The sequence below is a fragment of the Pseudophryne corroboree genome, chromosome 8, assembly GCF_028390025.1.
Source record: "Pseudophryne corroboree isolate aPseCor3 chromosome 8, aPseCor3.hap2, whole genome shotgun sequence".
NCBI lineage: Eukaryota > Metazoa > Chordata > Amphibia > Anura > Myobatrachidae > Pseudophryne > Pseudophryne corroboree.
This window is the reverse complement of record NC_086451.1, coordinates 392,004,067-392,024,704: the sequence shown is the minus strand read 5'-3', so window position 1 is coordinate 392,024,704 and position 20,638 is coordinate 392,004,067. Positions and strand designations below refer to the sequence as shown.

Genomic DNA, 20,638 nt, shown 5'->3' with positions numbered 1-20,638 from the left:
AATTTACTGCCGGATGCCTGGGATGACTTGCTGTCTTATCTTATTACCTGATGTATAGCTGCTTTATATAGCCTCCTGAGGAAGGCCCGGAGAGGGCCGAAAGCGCTTGAGGATTCTATTCAAGTGGATTATGTAACGTATATCATAATAAATGACAACATTTTTTGCATATTTTGAAAATCTGGAGAGTGCCTCTATTATTGCTCTATATTTACAATGCTTGGTCATTGGAGTGGACACCCCAGTCGTTGTCTTTTGAGGATGTGAGTGCGACCTTCTTTGGATATATATATATATATATATATATATATAATCACAGAAAGAGGGCGGCACTCAGAGTCTCGAGAACTTGGTGAAAAACCGACCCGTGTTTATTTCAACGTTTCGGGGGACAGACCCCCGTCTTCAGGAAACACAAAACAAGTGTATCACACAATGTACAAGCTTAAATAACTCACCCCTCCATGAAACGCCAGCCTCCGGTGCGAAGGCGCCGCCCGCGGCTCCGGGTCCCGAACTTCCGGACACTAGTGGAGGATAAATCCATGAATTGGCTGGAAAAACTGAAATCACAGGTGGACACGTACAGAATTGAACTCACCAAATATAAAAAAGAAAAGCTACGCAAGGTGCAGGCTGATTACGAACAACATAGAGTCTACACATGGCTAGCTAATACTGCTAGCAATCAAGGAGGCTCACGCCCAAGTCGGGGGCGTAGATGGAGAACACCTAGACATCAACAAAGCACATCAGCCAGTGACACCGACGACACAGTCGCCTCAGAAACAGCCTCCACTTCTAAGGAAGCCCCTTTAGGGGCCATCACCCGGGCAGTGGCCTCGGGAAAAAGAAAAAACCCACAAGGCGGGGTGGCCAGTCGAGGAGGCAGGAGGGGCGGAAGACCTCCTCGGTCGCATCGGACTTAATCTTTAACCTGTCCACTTCCCCTCTTTCCCCAGCAGAAACATCTGTGCTGAGTAAGGGCCTCTCATACATACCCACCAATTTTCCGAGTAAGTTTGGGTGGAAGGTTGAGACATATAAGTTTAACAGGACGTTAAAACTAAAAGAACATTTTGGCAAATCTACGGAGAAATCCACTGAGAGTGCCCTGAAGCCACAGATTAGGAAATTGGGACAACCTTCGCAATTTGATCCAGTATCCCAGCATCCCTCAATTAGAACTTTCGCACGCATGATGGACTCCTTACAGGATGAACCAGCCCCGATGATGTATAAGAATCTTACCAAAGAAGAAAATCTCGCCCTTAAGTCCCTTGGGGACAGGCAGGACATCATCATCAGGGGGGCGGATAAGGGGGGAGCCATTGTAGTGATGAATACGATTGATTACATCAAAGAATGTGATCGGTTATTATCCGATTGTGACACATACCTAGCATTGGATAATGACCCCACCACGGCCTTTAAGGCCGAACTTGACTCCATATTATTGGAGGCCAAGGGGGAGGGGCTCATTTCATCAGAAATTTACAACAAATTAATCTGTTTACACCCTGTGGTACCTGTGTTTTACATCATCCCAAAAGTTCACAAGGATGCTAGAAATCCCCCCGGGCGACCGATTATATCGGCCAGGGGTTCCTTATGTGAACCAATATCGGTCTTTTTAGACACGTTTTTGCAACCGTGTGTACAGGCCACTTTCTCACATTTGAAAGATACAAATATGCTCCTTAACAAATTGCTATCTTTGAATAGCATACCGCCTGGGATGACCATGGCATCCATGGATGTAACAAGCCTATACACATGCATTCCCCACCAGGCTGGCATTATGGCAGTTAAGCATTTGATCTCAAATAATGCCGCCTATGAGGGGCCTGACATTGAGTTATTTGTGCAGTTATTAGAGTTTACGTTAACCAAGAATTATTTTCTATTTAATGGGCGTTTTTTCCAACAAATCGCTGGATGTGCCATGGGGTCGGCAGTGGCTCCATCCCTAGCCAATGCGTACATGTGGGAGGTGGAGAGACAACTGTTCTTTACGAACACGTCCATCTCCACACATGTAATATTGTATTACAGGTACATTGATGATTTACTGTTGTTCTGGGATGGGGAACCAGAGGCCGTGAGATCTCTTGTTGATAAACAGAACGCCTCGGATAGTCCAGTGAAGCTCACTTTAGTTATGGATGAACAACAAATCTGTTTTTTAGATGTGAAAATTATGATCAAACATGGTAAGATCCAGACATCCATCTATACTAAACCCACAGACCGCAACACTCTGTTGCGGTTTGACAGCTTCCATCCTCCAGCCACAGTCAGAGGTTTACCTTTTTCCCAGTTCCTCAGGGTCCGCAGGATTACTAGTGAACCCGAGGAGCTGGAGTTACAACTAAATATCATGACAGAGAAATTCTCACAAAGAGGATATCCTCTGAAATTGTTACAGATAGCGAGAAAGAAAGCCACTGCTAAGAGTAGATTGGAGTTACTCCAAGGCCATTCAGCTAAATCCTCTGACAACAGGGTTCCATGGATAAACGAATATAATACAGCTAGTCGGAGAACGGGTAAACAAATGAAACAGCTGTGGCCGATGGTGGCATCGGACCCCAGTCTACCCACCTTACAACATAAAGCAATCATGCCATGTTACACCCGTAGCGCAAACCTTAAAGATCTATTGGTAAAAAGTGACGTCACAGGATTCACCAGTACACCATCTGCTACAAATTTCTTGAGCCGTAAGCCGGGATGTTATAAGTGCCTGGGATGTACGACCTGCAGCTATATGTTGACAGGGAATTATATATCACATCCCCATACAGGAAAAAAGATCCCAATAAAAAAGCCACTGACATGCAGCTCCAATTTTGTAGTTTATGTGCTCATCTGCCCTTGTAGTACCTACTATGTAGGTAAAACACAATGCCAATTTAAGGAGCGGATGGCCCAACACAGGTCGGCCATCCGGGCAGCACTGCAATCGGGAGTAAGTGAACAGCCAGTGGCACGGCATTTTGCCTATGCAAGACATCCACTAGCCTCCCTGCGATACAAAATTGTAGACCAGGTTCCAGCATCCCTTCGGGGAGGAAACAGGGCAAAAAAACTGCTACAGCTTGAATCGCGGTGGATCTATAAATTAGACACCATTAACCCCAGAGGTTTGAATGACAGCTTAGGGCTGAGCTGTTTTCTTTAAAAGTAGTGAGTCAAATACAGATTAGTAATACAGGTAATATGCACCAACCAGAGGGCTGGTATGTGCCAGACCGGAATGTGTGACTGGATGTGTGACACACAAAGAACAGGGCAGAGTCTGGAGCCATTAGAATAGGTGCTATGTGCTGTTTAATATTTATATATATATATAAAAAATGCTTCATATGTAAAGGTAGCTGGTTTTTGCAGGACCCAAATTATGATGCAGTTCTTATTTTATCGTACTTTATTTTCACTATGCTTCACACTGGAATTTCTTTTGCCAGGGTGTCTTATATCGGCACTATTTATCACATTTTGCAGAAGACTATTAGTCTGATTAATGACACTGTTTTATGTCTGTCCAGCCCTGATATGTGAATGGGCTGCACGGAGTTGTGCTGTGTATATACATGTTGTTTAGAAGTTGCTAATGTTTTTATTGACATGTTTCCATGCCAACAGCCGCTGCAGGGCGCCGTCGGGCGACGTGGTGACGCAGCCTCCGAGAACAGAGGAGTCACGTGTCCGGAAGTTCGGGACCCGGAGCCGCGGGCGGCGCCTTCGCACCGGAGGCTGGCGTTTCATGGAGGGGTGAGTTATTTAAGCTTGTACACTGTGTGATACACTTGTTTTGTGTTTCCTGAAGACGGGGGTCCGTCCCCCGAAACGTTGAAATAAACACGGGTCGGTTTTTCACCAAGCTCTCGAGACTCTGAGTGCCGCCTTCTTTCTGTGATTGTATTAGGAGTATCACTCCTTGAGGAGGGCACCTGAGCAGATTCCCAGGTGGAGAGAGAGTGCCGGACTGCAGCGAGGAGTATATATATATATATATATATATATATATATATATTTAGATCCAACTAAAAGAAACACAGCACTCAACTGAAAATCTGTAAAAATAAATATAGAACCTCAAATTACAATGGCATTACCGTAATATTTGTGAGCATTTTTTTTTTAAATCCTTAAAACGTAAACGTTACATAACATCATTTTTATAGAATACATCTAATTTGCGCAATACCTGTGTGCTATTTTTAGCAAAATATGTTATTACAAATTCCCCATTTTATATGATAAAAATATATTTTAGCTCATATATTTTTAATTGAAGACAATTAACTAATAAAGGTGTGCTATACAAGAGGGACCCTCATACCACTACATCATCCATGACAAAGGGTGGCACCGCCCAAAACACGGTGGAGAACAGTATATACTGAGACGGAGACCGGAGCCCTATGTTAGTGATGTCAGAAGCAAAGCACCAACGAACACGAGCTCGGCTGAACGCTGCAGGAGAAGAAGCAGAGACCGACGAAAGAACAAGGCAAGTGGTGTTAGGGATAGTTAGTTTTCAACATCCGGAATCCCCTTGCATGTGTGCGGCTCTCAAAGCCGTCTTTATAGGAACCCTTGCAAAGTCAACACGGACTCCTCTAAAATAAACATTAAAAGAGCTGTAAAACATTATAAACCCATTTTTTTTACAGGTATCAGCGCAATACTGCATTTATTTCATACATAGCACTCCCTTCATTAACCAATTTACTGTATGTCTGAAAGGGGCTTGAGAGACAATAGGGAAAGCTATTATCTCCCTGTATCTACTGAACACCTGGGGCATATGTAATAGCATGCAAGGTGTAGAATTTTTGCAAGTCTGCCCATATTTTTTAAAGCAGCAATCATTTACAAGGCAAAAATGACATGGTTTTTTGGTTGCCGCTTTAAAAATATGGGCAGACTTGCAAAAATTCCCAAACAGCCTGTACTTCACAGTTTATTACATATTGCCCCTGGTGTTCTCTTGTTTCAATCAAATCTAAATGGATTTCTGGTAGTGCATTCATAGCTTGGTGATCATTTGAACTGCAAACAGCTATCTGCAAACAATTTCATAATCATCACTCAGCTCTTTTCCTGTTTCAGTTGAAAATTTGCAATTTAGTGAGGTACTAGGCAATAAATGCCAAAGTGTCTTGTATACTGCTGGGGGGTAAGTCAGTGTAATACATGTGCTGCAGTTCTTCATTTTGCAATAGTAATACCATTGGGGTTGGAGAGTTTATGTGCCTATTTTATATAATATGTATAAATCATTACATAATGGTATTTATCTGACATCTTTCAACAGGATGGTACCTTCTCCATTTTGATCAGGAAACAATCTACAAAATCTCTGGGGTTATTGCTGTCCAAATCCTTCATGTTGTTCTCCATTTGTTTCTTGATAAAGTCAATTATTCCTGTATAATTTTTCATCAATTGCTTATGAGGACCTGGTATATACTTCATGAAGTCTGGATAGATGTTGTACAACTGAGATAACAAGACAGAAACCAATAATTTTCAGATTAACTAAGTCATATAATATAATTCTATAATATACAGTATGAATGTAACATAGTAACATAGTATCTAAGGTTGAAAAAAGACAATTGTCCATCGAGTTTAACCTATTTGTGGTCTCCTATGCACGATTATTTTGTATAAAATTTTGACTGAAGTTGATGACTGCCATTACGTTTTACCCCTCTTTTTTTATAATAACCATAGTGTGTGACTATGCCCCGTAACCCTAGATATCCTTATCCATTAGGAATTTATCTAACCCATTCTTAAAGGAGTTGACTGAGTCGACCATTACAACTCCCTCAGGCAGGGAATTCCAAACACGTATCGTCCTTAACGTAAAAAAGCCTTTACGCCGTATTGTGCGGAATCTCCTCTCCTCAAACCTGAGCGAGTGTCCACGAGTTCTCTGTGCTGATCTAACCAAAAACTGGTCCTGCGCAAGACATGTATATTGTCCCTTTATATATTTGTAAATGTTGATCATGTCCCCTCTTAATCTCCTCTTTTCCAGTGTAAACATGCCTAGTCTTGCAAGCCTTTCCTCGTGTTCCAGCGTCTCCATACCCTTAATTAGTTTGGTTGCGCACCTTTGAACCTTTTCTAGCTCCAGGATATCCTTTTTGTAATAAGGTGCCCAAAATTATATACAGTATTCAAGGTGTGGCCTCACAAGTGATTTATATAACGGGAGTATAATACTCTCGTCCCTAGCATCAATTCCCCGTTTTATGCATGATAATATCTTATTAGCCTTCTTTGCTGCAGTCCTACTTTGGGTACTACTGCTTAGTTTGCTATCTAGGAGGACACCTAAGTCCTTTTCCAGTACAGAATCCTCTAATTTTACCCCATTTAGTAGGTAGGTGTTATTTTTGTTCTTGTTACCACAGTGCATTACCTTACACTTGTCTGTATTGAAGCGCATTCTCCATTTCGCTGCCCAAGCTTCTAATTTAACTAAGTCGTTCTGAAGCGACTCAGCATCCCCCTCCGCATTTATAACTTTACACAATTTGGTATCATCTGCAAAAATTGACACCATGCTCTCTAGGGGTGTAGTACGGCTGACCGGCGGTCTCCTGACCGCCGGTCAGCTTACCAACGCCGGGATCCCGGCAGCATACCGACGCCGGCATCCCAGCGGGGAGGGGCAAGTGCAGCAAGCCCCTTGCGGGCTTGCTGCGCTCGCCAGGCTGCGGGCTCGGTGGCAACCTGTGCTCACCATGGGTTCTATTCCCACTCTATGGGTGTCGTGGACACCCACGAGTGGAAATATTCCCTGTTGGTCGGCATGCCGACCATCGGGACAGTGACCCGTCGGGCTGGTGGAGGAGGTCTTGTGATTGTCGGTCAGCTGACCGGCGGTCACATGAATACCACCCCTCTCTAGACCTTCTGTTAGGTCGTTAATGACAGTATTGAACAATAGCGGTCTTAATACTGAGCCTTGCGGCACACCACTTAGCATTTCAGTCCAAGTTGTAAAAGATCCATTAACCACAATGCGCTGCTCCCTATTATCTAACCAGTTTTTGACCCAAGTGCATATTGTGCTTCCTAGCCTTGATTCTTGTAGCTTGTAGATAAGTCTCATGTGTGGTACAGTGTCGAATGCTTTGGCAAAATCTAAAAAGATTACATCCACCTCTTTACCCTGATCTAGGTTTGCGCTTACTGTTTCATAAAAGCCAAGTAAGTTGGTTTGACAGGATCTGTCCTTCATAAACCCATGTTGATTACTTTTAATGACCTTATTGACTTCAATGAACTTCTGAATACTATCTCTTTGAATACCTTCCAATACTTTCCCCACTATAGATGTAAGACTAACTGGTCTATAATTACCTGGTTCAGCTTTACTTCCCTTTTTGAATATAGGCACTACTTCCGCTATACGCCAGTCTTTGGGAACCATACCTGATATAACTGAATCCTTAAAGATCAAAAATAATGGTTTTGCAAGTTCAGAGTGAAGCTCCATTAGAACCCTTGGGTGAATACCATCGGGACCTGGTGACTTATTAATCTTTAAATGTTTTAATCGGTCATAGACTACTTCCTCGCTTAAATAAGTACCTATCAATGGGATATTCTCATTATTGAGATTATGTGTTATTCCCTGAATTGGGTCCTCTCTAGTAAATACTGTTGAAAAAAAATAATTTAGTGTGTCCGCTATGTCATTATCATTTTTGCTTAAGACTCCCAACTTGTCTTTTAAAGGGCCTATTCTCTTCTTCTTTAATCTCTTGCTATTAATGTATTTAAATAATTTTTTGGGATTCGCTTTGCTTTCCTTTGCTACTAGTTTTTCAGTTTCTACTTTAGCCGCTCTTAATTCCTTTTTGCATATTTTGTTACATTCCTTATAGTGCTGAAATGGCTTCCCCGTCAGATTTGTATTTTTTAAATGCTCGCCTTTTCTTGCCCATAAGTTCCTTTATCTTTTTGTTAAGCCACATCGGTTTATGATTTTTATTCCTTTTTTTGCTGCTCGTAGGAATAAATTTGAGAGTATTTTTAGCTACCAGCAATTTTAGTACCTCCCATTTCTCCACAGTATTTTTTCATAAAAACAAACCTTCCCATTCAATATCCCTGAAAAATACCCTCATCTTTTCAAAATTTGCTTTGCTAAAGTTTAGAGTCCTAGTTGAGCCAGTATAGGGCTGTTTATGAAAACTGATATTGAATGTGACCATATTGTGGTCGCTGTTTCCTATGGGTTCCCCAACTATAATACCCGATACCAAATCCCTATTGTTTGTTAATACCAAGTCTAAGATTGCATTGTACCTAGTTGGTTCCTCAATTAGTTGAACTAAGTTATCATTAAGTGTGTTTAAAAACATATTGCCCCTAGCAGTTTCACATGAATCGTTTTTCCAGTTTATCTCTGGATAGTTAAAATCTCCCATCACTACTATGTCTCCTACTCCTGCTGCTCTTTCAATTTGCTTTAGTAACAATTCCTCATCAGATGCGTTGATACCAGGCGGCCTATAGCATACACCCAATACTAACTTTTTTATTCCTTTTTCCCCACATGCAATTTCTACCCATAATGTCTCGACAGTGTCTACAGTCCCCTCCTGAATATCTTCCCATATATCAGGTTTTAAAAACGGCTTTACGTAAAGACTCACCCCTCCACCCTTTTTATTTAGTCTGTCTCTACTAAACAGTAGAGATGAGCGGGTTCGGTTTCTTTGAATCCGAACCCGCACGAACTTCACTTTTTTTTCCACGGGTCCGAGCGACTCGGATCTTCCCGCCTTGCTCGGTTAACCCGAGCGCGCCCGAACGTCATCATGACGCTGTCGGATTCTCGCGAGGCTCGGATTCTATCGCGAGACTCGGATTCTATATAAGGAGCCGCGCGTCGCCGCCATTTTCACTCGTGCATTGAGATTGATAGGGAGAGGACGTGTCTGGCGTCCTCTCCATTAGAATAGAGATAGATAGATTAGATAGAGAGAGATTGTGCAGAGTCGCAGACAGAGTTAGTTTACCACAGTCAGTGACCAGTGCAGTTGCTAGTTAACTTTTATTTAATATAATATATCCGTTCACTTCTCTCTGCTATATCCGTTCTCTGCCTGAAAAAAAAAACGATACACAGCACAGTCAGTCACACAGTGTGACTCAGTCTGTGTGCACTCAGCTCAGCCCAGTGTGCTGCACAGTCATCAATGTATAAATTAAAAGCTTATAATTAATTGTGGGGGAGACTGGGGAGCACTGCAGGTTGTTAGCAGGAGCCAGGAGTACAATTATATTAATTAACAGTGCACACTTTTGCTGCAGGAGTGGTGACCAGTGCCTGACCACCAGTATAGTATTGTTGTATACTACTAATATCTCTTTAAATATCAACCAGTCTATATTAGCAGCAGACACAGTACAGTGCGGTAGTTCACGGCTGTGGCTACCTCTGTGTCGGCACACGGCAGGCAGTCCGTCCGACCAGAATTGTATTATTTATTATTATATACCTACCACCTAACCGTGGTTTTTTTTTCATTCTTTATACCGTCATAGTGTCATCCTAATTGTTACGAGTATACTACTATCTCTTTATCAACCAGTGTACAGTGCGGTAGTTCACGGCTGTGGCTACCTCTGTGTCGGCACACGGCAGGCAGTCCGTCCGACCAGAATTGTATTATTTATTATTATATACCTACCACCTAACCGTGGTTTTTTTTTCATTCTTTATACCGTCATAGTGTCATCCTAATTGTTACGAGTATACTACTATCTCTTTATCAACCAGTGTACAGTGCGGTAGTTCACGGCTGTGGCTACCTCTGTGTCGGCACACGGCAGGCAGTCCGTCCGACCAGAATTGTATTATTTATTATTATATACCTACCACCTAACCGTGGTTTTTTTTTCATTCTTTATACCGTCATAGTGTCATCCTAATTGTTACGAGTATACTACTATCTCTTTATCAACCAGTGTACAGTGCGGTAGTTCACGGCTGTGGCTACCTCTGTGTCGGCACACGGCAGGCAGTCCGTCCGACCAGAATTGTATTATTTATTATTATATACCTACCACCTAACCGTGGTTTTTTTTTCATTCTTTATACCGTCATAGTGTCATCCTAATTGTTACGAGTATACTACTATCTCTTTATCAACCAGTGTACAGTGCGGTAGTTCACGGCTGTGGCTACCTCTGTGTCGGCACACGGCAGGCAGTCCGTCCGACCAGAATTGTATTATTTATTATTATATACCTACCACCTAACCGTGGTTTTTTTTTCATTCTTTATACCGTCATAGTGTCATCCTAATTGTTACGAGTATACTACTATCTCTTTATCAACCAGTGTACAGTGCGGTAGTTCACGGCTGTGGCTACCTCTGTGTCGGCACACGGCAGGCAGTCCGTCCGACCAGAATTGTATTATTTATTATTATATACCTACCACCTAACCGTGGTTTTTTTTTCATTCTTTATACCGTCATAGTGTCATCCTAATTGTTACGAGTATACTACTATCTCTTTATCAACCAGTGTACAGTGCGGTAGTTCACGGCTGTGGCTACCTCTGTGTCGGCAGTCGGCAGGCAGTCCGTCCATCCATAATTGTATTATTATTATAATATATACCGCCTAACCGTGGTTTTTTTTTCATTCTTTATACCGTCATAGTGTCATACTAGTTGTTACGAGTATACTACTATCTCTTTATCAACCAGTGTACAGTGCGGTAGTTCACGGCTGTGGCTACCTCTGTGTCGGCAGTCGGCAGGCAGTCCGTCCATCCATAATTGTATTATTATTATAATATATACCACCTAACTGTGGTTTTTTTTGCATTCTTTATACCGTCGTCATAGTGTCATACTAGTTGTTACGAGTATACTACTATCTCTTTATCAACCAGTGTACAGTGCGGTAGTTCACGGCTGTGGCTACCTCTGTGTCGGCAGTCGGCAGGCAGTCCGTCCATCCATAATTGTATTATTATTATAATATATACCACCTAACCGTGGTTTTTTTTTCATTCTTTATACCGTCGTCATAGTGTCATACTAGTTGTTACGAGTATACTACTATCTCTTTATCAACCAGTGTACAGTGCGGTAGTTCACGGCTGTGGCTACCTCTGTGTCGGCAGTCGGCAGGCAGTCCGTCCATCCATAATTGTATTATTATTATAATATATACCACCTAACCGTGGTTTTTTTTTCATTCTTTATACCGTCGTCATAGTGTCATACTAGTTGTTACGAGTATACTACTATCTCTTTATCAACCAGTGTACAGTGCGGTAGTTCACGGCTGTGGCTACCTCTGTGTCGGCAGTCGGCAGGCAGTCCGTCCATCCATAATTGTATTATTATTATAATATATACCACCTAACCGTGGTTTTTTTTTCATTCTTTATACCGTCGTCATAGTGTCATACTAGTTGTTACGAGTATACTACTATCTCTTTATCAACCAGTGTACAGTGCGGTAGTTCACGGATGTGGCTACCTCTGTGTCGGCAGTCGGCAGGCAGTCCGTCCATCCATAATTGTATTATTATTATAATATATACCACCTAACCGTGGTTTTTTTTTCATTCTTTATACCGTCGTCATAGTGTCATACTAGTTGTTACGAGTATACTACTATCTCTTTATCAACCAGTGTACAGTGCGGTAGTTCACGGCTGTGGCTACCTCTGTGTCGGCAGTCGGCAGGCAGTCCGTCCATCCATAATTGTATTATTATTATAATATATACCACCTAACCGTGGTTTTTTTATACCACCTAACCGTGGCAGTCCGTCCATAATTGTATACTAGTATCCAATCCATCCATCTCCATTGTTTACCTGAGGTGCCTTTTAGTTCTGCCTATAAAATATGGAGAACAAAAAAGTTGAGGTTCCAAAATTAGGGAAAGATCAAGATCCACTTCCACCTCGTGCTGAAGCTGCTGCCACTAGTCATGGCCGAGACGATGAAATGCCAGCAACGTCGTCTGCCAAGGCCGATGCCCAATGTCATAGTACAGAGCATGTCAAATCCAAAACACCAAATATCAGAAAAAAAAGGACTCCAAAACCTAAAATAAAATTGTCGGAGGAGAAGCGTAAACTTGCCAATATGCCATTTACCACACGGAGTGGCAAGGAACGGCTGAGGCCCTGGCCTATGTTCATGGCTAGTGGTTCAGCTTCACATGAGGATGGAAGCACTCAGCCTCTCGCTAGAAAACTGAAAAGACTCAAGCTGGCAAAAGCACCGCAAAGAACTGTGCGTTCTTTGAAATCCCAAATCCACAAGGAGAGTCCAATTGTGTCGTTTGCGATGCCTGACCTTCCCAACACTGGACGTGAAGAGCATGCGCCTTCCACTATTTGCATGCCCCCTGCAAGTGCTGGAAGGAGCACCCGCAGTCCAGTTCCTGATAGTCAGATTGAAGATGTCAGTGTTGAAGTACACCAGGATGAGGAGGATATGGGTGTTGCTGGCGCTGGGGAGGAAATTGACCAGGAGGATTCTGATGGTGAGGTGGTTTGTTTAAGTCAGGCACCCGGGGAGACACCTGTTGTCCGTGGGAGGAATATGGCCGTTGACATGCCAGGTGAAAATACCAAAAAAATCAGCTCTTCGGTGTGGAGGTATTTCACCAGAAATGCGGACAACAGGTGTCAAGCCGTGTGTTCCCTTTGTCAAGCTGTAATAAGTAGGGGTAAGGACGTTAACCACCTCGGAACATCCTCCCTTATACGTCACCTGCAGCGCATTCATAATAAGTCAGTGACAAGTTCAAAAACTTTGGGTGACAGCGGAAGCAGTCCACTGACCAGTAAATCCCTTCCTCTTGTAACCAAGCTCACGCAAACCACCCCACCAACTCCCTCAGTGTCAATTTCCTCCTTCCCCAGGAATGCCAATAGTCCTGCAGGCCATGTCACTGGCAAGTCTGACGAGTCCTTTCCTGCCTGGGATTCCTCCGATGCATCCTTGCGTGTAACGCCTACTGCTGCTGGCGCTGCTGTTGTTGCCGCTGGGAGTCGATGGTCATCCCAGAGGGGAAGTCGTAAGCCCACTTGTACTACTTCCAGTAAGCAATTGACTGTTCAACAGTCCTTTGCGAGGAAGATGAAATATCACAGCAGTCATCCTACTGCAAAGCGGATAACTGAGTCCTTGACAACTATGTTGGTGTTAGACGTGCGTCCGGTATCCGCCGTTAGTTCACAGGGAACTAGACAATTTATTGAGGCAGTGTGCCCCCGTTACCAAATACCATCTAGGTTCCACTTCTCTAGGCAGGCGATACCGAGAATGTACACGGACGTCAGAAAAAGACTCACCAGTGTCCTAAAAAATGCAGTTGTACCCAATGTCCACTTAACCACGGACATGTGGACAAGTGGAGCAGGGCAGGGTCAGGACTATATGACTGTGACAGCCCACTGGGTAGATGTATGGACTCCCGCCGCAAGAACAGCAGCGGCGGCACCAGTAGCAGCATCTCGCAAACGCCAACTCTTTCCTAGGCAGGCTACGCTTTGTATCACCGCTTTCCAGAATACGCACACAGCTGAAAACCTCTTACGGCAACTGAGGAAGATCATCGCGGAATGGCTTACCCCAATTGGACTCTCCTGTGGATTTGTGGCATCGGACAACGCCAGCAATATTGTGTGTGCATTAAATATGGGCAAATTCCAGCACGTCCCATGTTTTGCACATACCTTGAATTTGGTGGTGCAGAATTTTTTAAAAAACGACAGGGGCGTGCAAGAGATGCTGTCGGTGGCCAGAAAAATTGCGGGACACTTTCGGCGTACAGGCACCACGTACAGAAGACTGGAGCACCACCAAAAACTACTGAACCTGCCCTGCCATCATCTGAAGCAAGAAGTGGTAACGAGGTGGAATTCAACCCTCTATATGCTTCAGAGGTTGGAGGAGCAGCAAAAGGCCATTCAAGCCTATACAATTGAGCACGATATAGGAGATGGAATGCACCTGTCTCAAGTGCAGTGGAGAATGATTTCAACGTTGTGCAAGGTTCTGATGCCCTTTGAACTTGCCACACGTGAAGTCAGTTCAGACACTGCCAGCCTGAGTCAGGTCATTCCCCTCATCAGGCTTTTGCAGAAGAAGCTGGAGGCATTGAAGAAGGAGCTAACACGGAGCGATTCCGCTAGGCATGTGGGACTTGTGGATGCAGCCCTTAATTCGCTTAACAAGGATTCACGGGTGGTCAATCTGTTGAAATCAGAGCACTACATTTTGGCCACCGTGCTCGATCCTAGATTTAAAGCCTACCTTGGATCTCTCTTTCCGGCAGACACAGGTCTGCTGGGGTTGAAAGACCTGCTGGTGACAAAATTGTCAAGTCAAGCGGAACGCGACCTGTCAACATCTCCTCCTTCACATTCTCCCGCAACTGGGGGTGCGAGGAAAAGGCTCAGAATTCCGAGCCCACCCGCTGGCGGTGATGCAGGGCAGTCTGGAGCGACTGCTGATGCTGACATCTGGTCCGGACTGAAGGACCTGACAACGATTACGGACATGTCGTCTACTGTCACTGCATATGATTCTCTCAACATTGATAGAATGGTGGAGGATTATATGAGTGACCGCATCCAAGTAGGCACGTCACACAGTCCGTACTTATACTGGCAGGAAAAAGAGGCAATTTGGAGGCCCTTGCACAAACTGGCTTTATTCTACCTAAGTTGCCCTCCCACAAGTGTGTACTCCGAAAGAGTGTTTAGTGCCGCCGCTCACCTTGTCAGCAATCGGCGTACGAGGTTACATCCAGAAAATGTGGAGAAGATGATGTTCATTAAAATGAATTATAATCAATTCCTCCGCGGAGACATTGACCAGCAGCAATTGCCTCCACAAAGTACACAGGGAGCTGAGATGGTGGATTCCAGTGGGGACGAATTGATAATCTGTGAGGAGGGGGATGTACACGGTGATATATCGGAGGGTGAAGATGAGGTGGACATCTTGCCTCTGTAGAGCCAGTTTGTGCAAGGAGAGATTAATTGCTTCTTTTTTGGGGGGGGTCCAAACCAACCCGTCATATCAGTCACAGTCGTGTGGCAGACCCTGTCACTGAAATGATGGGTTGGTTAAAGTGTGCATGTCCTGTTTTGTTTATACAACATAAGGGTGGGTGGGAGGGCCCAAGGATAATTCCATCTTGCACCTCTTTTTTCTTTTCTTTTTCTTTGCATCATGTGCTGATTGGGGAGGGTTTTTTGGAAGGGACATCCTGCGTGACACTGCAGTGCCACTCCTAGATGGGCCCGGTGTTTGTGTCGGCCACTAGGGTCGCTAATCTTACTCACACAGCTACCTCATTGCGCCTCTTTTTTTCTTTGCGTCATGTGCTGTTTGGGGAGGGTTTTTTGGAAGGGACATCCTGCGTGACACTGCAGTGCCACTCCTAGATGTGCCCGGTGTTTGTGTCGGCCACTAGGGTCGCTAATCTTACTCACACAGTCAGCTACCTCATTGCGCCTCTTTTTTTCTTTGCGTCATGTGCTGTTTGGGGAGGGTTTTTTGGAAGGGCCATCCTGCGTGACACTGCAGTGCCACTCCTAGATGGGCCCGGTGTTTGTGTCGGCCACTAGGGTCGCTTATCTTACTCACACAGCGACCTCGGTGCAAATTTTAGGACTAAAAATAATATTGTGAGGTGTGATGTGTTCAGAATAGGCTGAAAATGAGTGTAAATTATGTTTTTTGAGGTTAATAATACTTTGGGATCAAAATTACCCCCAAATTCTATGATTTAAGCTGTTTTTTAGGGTTTTTTAAAAAAAACACCCGAATCCAAAACACACCCGAATCCGACAAAAAAAATTCGGTGAGGTTTTGCCAAAACGCGGTCGAACCCAAAACACGGCCGCGGAACCGAACCCAAAACCAAAACACAAAACCCGAAAAATTTCCGGCGCTCATCTCTACTAAACAGTGTATAGCCCTCCAGATTGACTGTCCAATCATGAGATTCGTCCCACCAAGTTTTTGTAATGCCTATAATATCATACTGTTTGCTTGCTGCAAGTATTTCTAGTTTGCCCTTTTTACCAGTAATGCTTCTAGTGTTTACATACATACAACTAAGATAAGTATTTTCCCTTGCGTTAGGGACATCTTTCACCTTATGTAGCAATGATGACCTGTAATTGTCCATTGGTTAGTGATTTGGTAAATTCTCTTTTAGTACCCATGTTAGTGACCTTACCGCCTACTCTTACCCTCCCCCCAACTTCTCCCCCATTTCGTTTACTACCGCCATCCCCACTATTCTCACTGCATGACCCGTAGTTTCTAGCTAAACCCTCCCCCCAGGCTTCTAGTTTAAAATATCCTCCAACCTTCTAACCATCCTTCCCCCCCAGCACCGCTGCCCCCTCCTCAGTCAGGTGCAATCCGTTATGACAAAAGAGATGGCGCCTGACTGAGAAGTCCGCCCAGTGTTCCAGGAACACAAACCCCTCTTTCCTGCACCAATCCCTAAGCCACACATTTACCTCCCTAATCTCCCTCTGCCTCCCTGGACTAGCGCGTGGCACATGTAATATTTCGGAGAATATTACCTTAGATGTCTTTGCGTTAAGATTCTTTCCTAAGTCCCTATAGTCTTTCTTAAGGACATAAAGTACATTTGAACCTCATCACCCACCCGCACTGATACCACTATTCACTTGTCCCACCAAAGATACAGTCAACTCTACTCTATCAACACCCTCACTAATATCTACACCAACACCACAAAGTAGTACAAACCATTATACTGAAGGTGTACAGCAGTTAATATTTTGGGTATTAAATCCAACACTTTTTTGTCTTAATAAATAACTTATTTTTGACATTTGAATACCTACCAGCCCCCAAGGATTACTCATGATTCTGAAGTTATCCACGGTATAATGCATAAGAGTTTTAAATTCCTTATCTTGATAATCAAACTGTTTCCCAAACAGAACAGTGCAAATGATGCTACACACAGAACTGTGTATGTGATGTTTGGGATCTATCGGAGAACCTAAAACATAGACATAAGAAGGGAAAAAGAAAAAGAAGTTAAGAGGAAGAAGACGAAGAAATTCAAAGACAGATGTTTCAAATGTATTGTGTTAGTTTTAAAGATGGAATATCTGTATTGTTATTTAAAAGAGAAAATATATTATAATGAATGCACTTAGGGCCTTTTGTTAGAAAACCAAAAAAGCAACTTGGCAAAACCATGCTACACTGCAGGGGGGGGGCGAATGTAACATGTGCAGAGAGATTTAGGTTTGGATGGGGTGTGTTCAAACTGAAATCTAAATTGCAGTGTAAAAATAAAGCAGCTGTTAGGTTCCTGGTGCTCAGAACAAGGGAGATGTTGCGTAGTGAGTCCTGAGCACCAGAACGTGAGGCTGAAAAAAAGTGTGGTGTGGAAATAGACCCTAGCACCCTACCTCCATTGTCTTACCCGTGTGGTCAATTCACGCCTGAGTGACTATGGTTTCTTGTCCCACGGCAGCCGCGTTTGAAGGGCGGATTAGGTCTGCCCAACTCCGATGCCCCCAGGTCTTAAGGTGAGACAAAGCGTGAACCGAGACAGGATAATAACAAGGGGACCTCTAACTAAAACAAACAGAAGGCTAGGGGCTACTAACAACCCTAAAACTAAATATATGTGCAGCACGCCGCCAAAGGAAAAGAACAACCAAGGAAATGCTGTCCACTCGCCGACACAATACTGTTGTGTACCGGCGGGGACAGCATAAGCAGAACCCTCTGCAAAACACCAGTAACCAAATATAACCAAAGAATACTGCGGCCTAGGCTGACGGACACGGCGAAGCCGCTACTCACGGAACTGGTACAAATACTGGCAAATGGACAGGAACCCCCAATGCAGCCGACACAGACTCTCAGAACCGGAGGACAGGCAGAATCCCAAACGACAGACCGGTGGACACCAAGAAGCCAGACACTTGCCCAGGCACAGACAGTCACAGGACTCCTGGACAGGAACGCTTCATGGCAGGAACAGGATTAGAAACTGGAATCGACACAGGAACCGACACTCAGGAACTGACACTGGAAGCAGCTAGACAGATACTGCTAGACAGGAGCTCAGGAACTGGCAGAGACTAGCTCAGAACTCTAGAACTCTGGAACTCAGGAAATATCACCAGCGTCTGTGAATTACACTGAGCCAGAATATAACAGAGAGTCTTAATTAATTATGTCGTGCAGCAGCCCTGCTGCACAACTGAGAGGTGCAATCAACAGACAGGTGAGGCTGAACACATGGGAACAAGCTGCAATTACACAGACTCACCACCGGCAGCAAACAAGAGTATTCTTAAACCAGAGCAACGGGAAATCCTGGCCTGCAAGACAACTATAAACATAAAATAGGAATGAACCACTACCTGTGGTTCATAACAGTACCCTCTCCTTAAGGGTGAGCTCCGAACACCCCATGACACCCACGGGGAACATAAACAGAAGTATAACATAAAATACATAACCAAAATGCAAAACAGGAATGAGCCACAGCCGTGGCTCATAACAGCAGCAAGTATTTACCCTGCACAAAACAATATAACCCACCCAAATCTAAATCTCTCAGCATATGTTACAGCTGCCCCACCTGCAATGCAACATTATTTTGACCAATTGCTAACATCTTTGTTTTGATAAAAACCTGAATAACCCCCTTAATGGGGGCAAAAGATGCCAGTTCTGACTATGCTGGTCCAATCCGCTGATCAAAAACATCAATCGGCAGAAATTGATGAGCGGTGATTCGTTGGGAATCATCAAAAAGCTGCATGTTAAAAATCCCCAACTTGTGGCTGATCCCTATAATTTTTTTGTCAGAATCAGAGAATTGAGACGTTTCAACCTGTTGGTGTTCCCCTACTTCCTGACACACATCAGCAGAACGGGGAACTGCCCTGATACTCCAGTGATGTATGGGCCCCATTAGTTTTTTGCAATAAATGTATCTGTTTAGTGCAATAGAAGCAAAAAAACAACACAACACTGATTTGCTTTAACAGTGTATTCTATCATTTAGGATACTTCAAAGCAATAACCTAATGTAGTCACGAATACCAGATGGAAACATAACAGACCAGAGTCTCACAGTGCTGTAAATGATGTGTGTGAAGGTGTTGATATTGCACAGTTATATAGGCACACACCAGGGAATGACTAAAATTATGAACAGTCCAGTTACTTAACCAGTGATGTTGGTTTACTGAAAGATAGCAGGCTGTACTCACTGTTACACACTGGTTCTCATGGACCGGTGCAGGGTGTCAAACTCACCAGCTGGTGAGTGTAAGTAGGCACTGAACTCATGGATTGCAGGTAATCGCAGGTCTCTCTGTAGCTAAGTGGAAGACAAGTGTCTGTGATGCTCTAGCACAGTTCCAAGATACCTCTGCACAGGCTCGGCGCTGGCCGCTCAACAAAGGGATGCAGTGCAGGGAGGCGCCAGGCTGGACAGTCGCTCTCCCTGCTCTACATCCCTGCAGTGCTGCTATCCCCTGTTGATGCCCGATGCTGCGCCTGTCACACTGGCAGGCAGCAGCTCCGGCAGCTTGCAACGTCCTCCCACCCCCCAACAGTGTCAGCGATTGGCAGGAAAAGTGGGAGGGGCTACACTGAACCAGGGGTGGAGCTACACTGGACCACCAGGCTGCTACAGTACAGCTCCAGCCAGCTACTGTAGACTCTGAAAGGTAAGTTTATTGAAAGAGAGAGAGTTAAAGTGTGTGTGTGTGTGTGTGTGTGTGTGTGTGTGTGTGTGTGTGTGTGTGTGTGTGTGTGTGTGTGTGTGTGTGTGATGTATGCAGTATGCAGTGGCGGAAGTCCTGGAGGCTATGGAGTCGGCCGCGGCCGGGCTCTAGCGGTTAAGGGGGCACATTCTCCATAGCTTCTGGTGCTCTTCAATCACTGTGTGCCAGCCACTTATGAGCATAGTCGCTACCACAAAAGTGTGGTATGGGCATAAGCTCATACCAGTACCTGGAGATAAAATTGACAGTGGTGCATCCAACCCCAAAACCCCTATCCCCCCACACCATCAGTGCAGTGGCACAGCTGAGAGAAAAGGAGGAAGTAAAGAACCAGTAAACCTACCACTACTCACCCAGTTATTCCCATGTGTTTCTGCAGCTCCAGCTCGCCATGGGTGTCTGTCCAGCCAGCTTCCCAGTGTCTGTATAGCCATCCCCTCTTCTGCCTCACCAGCTAGTTCTCCTTCTGTCTCTTTAGCAAGCTCCCTTTCTGTCTCTCCAGCAAGCCCCCCTTCTATCTCTCTGGCTAACCCTATTATGTCTCCCTAGCCAGTCCTGCTTCTGTCTTATAAGCCAGCCCCCTTCTATCTTATAAGCCAGCACCCTTCTGTCTCTCCAGCCAGCACCCATCTGTATTATCAGCCAGCACTCTTCTGTCTCTCCTGCTAGCCCCCCTTCAGTCTCTCCTGCCAGCCCCCCTTCGGTCTCACCAGTCATGCCCCCTTCTGTCTTATCAGCCATCCCCCCTTCATCTCTCCAACCATCCCCCCTTCTGTCTTCCCAGCCAGACCC

The 20,638-nt window shown here is 44.5% G+C and overlaps 1 protein-coding gene across 1 annotated transcript in view; it reads right to left on the bottom strand.

Moving 5' to 3' along the window:
* The window catches only part of LOC134949242 (cytochrome P450 2F2-like), a 182,031-nt gene that overhangs the window by 46,842 nt on the left and 114,551 nt on the right, over positions 1-20,638 (bottom strand). The window contains exons 5-6 of the mRNA XM_063937718.1: positions 16,925-17,085; positions 5,335-5,511 (exon numbers count right to left, since the gene is read on the bottom strand). Coding sequence (XP_063793788.1) covers positions 5,335-5,511; positions 16,925-17,085 — 338 coding nt within the window. The remainder of the gene's footprint in view (positions 1-5,334; positions 5,512-16,924; positions 17,086-20,638) is intronic.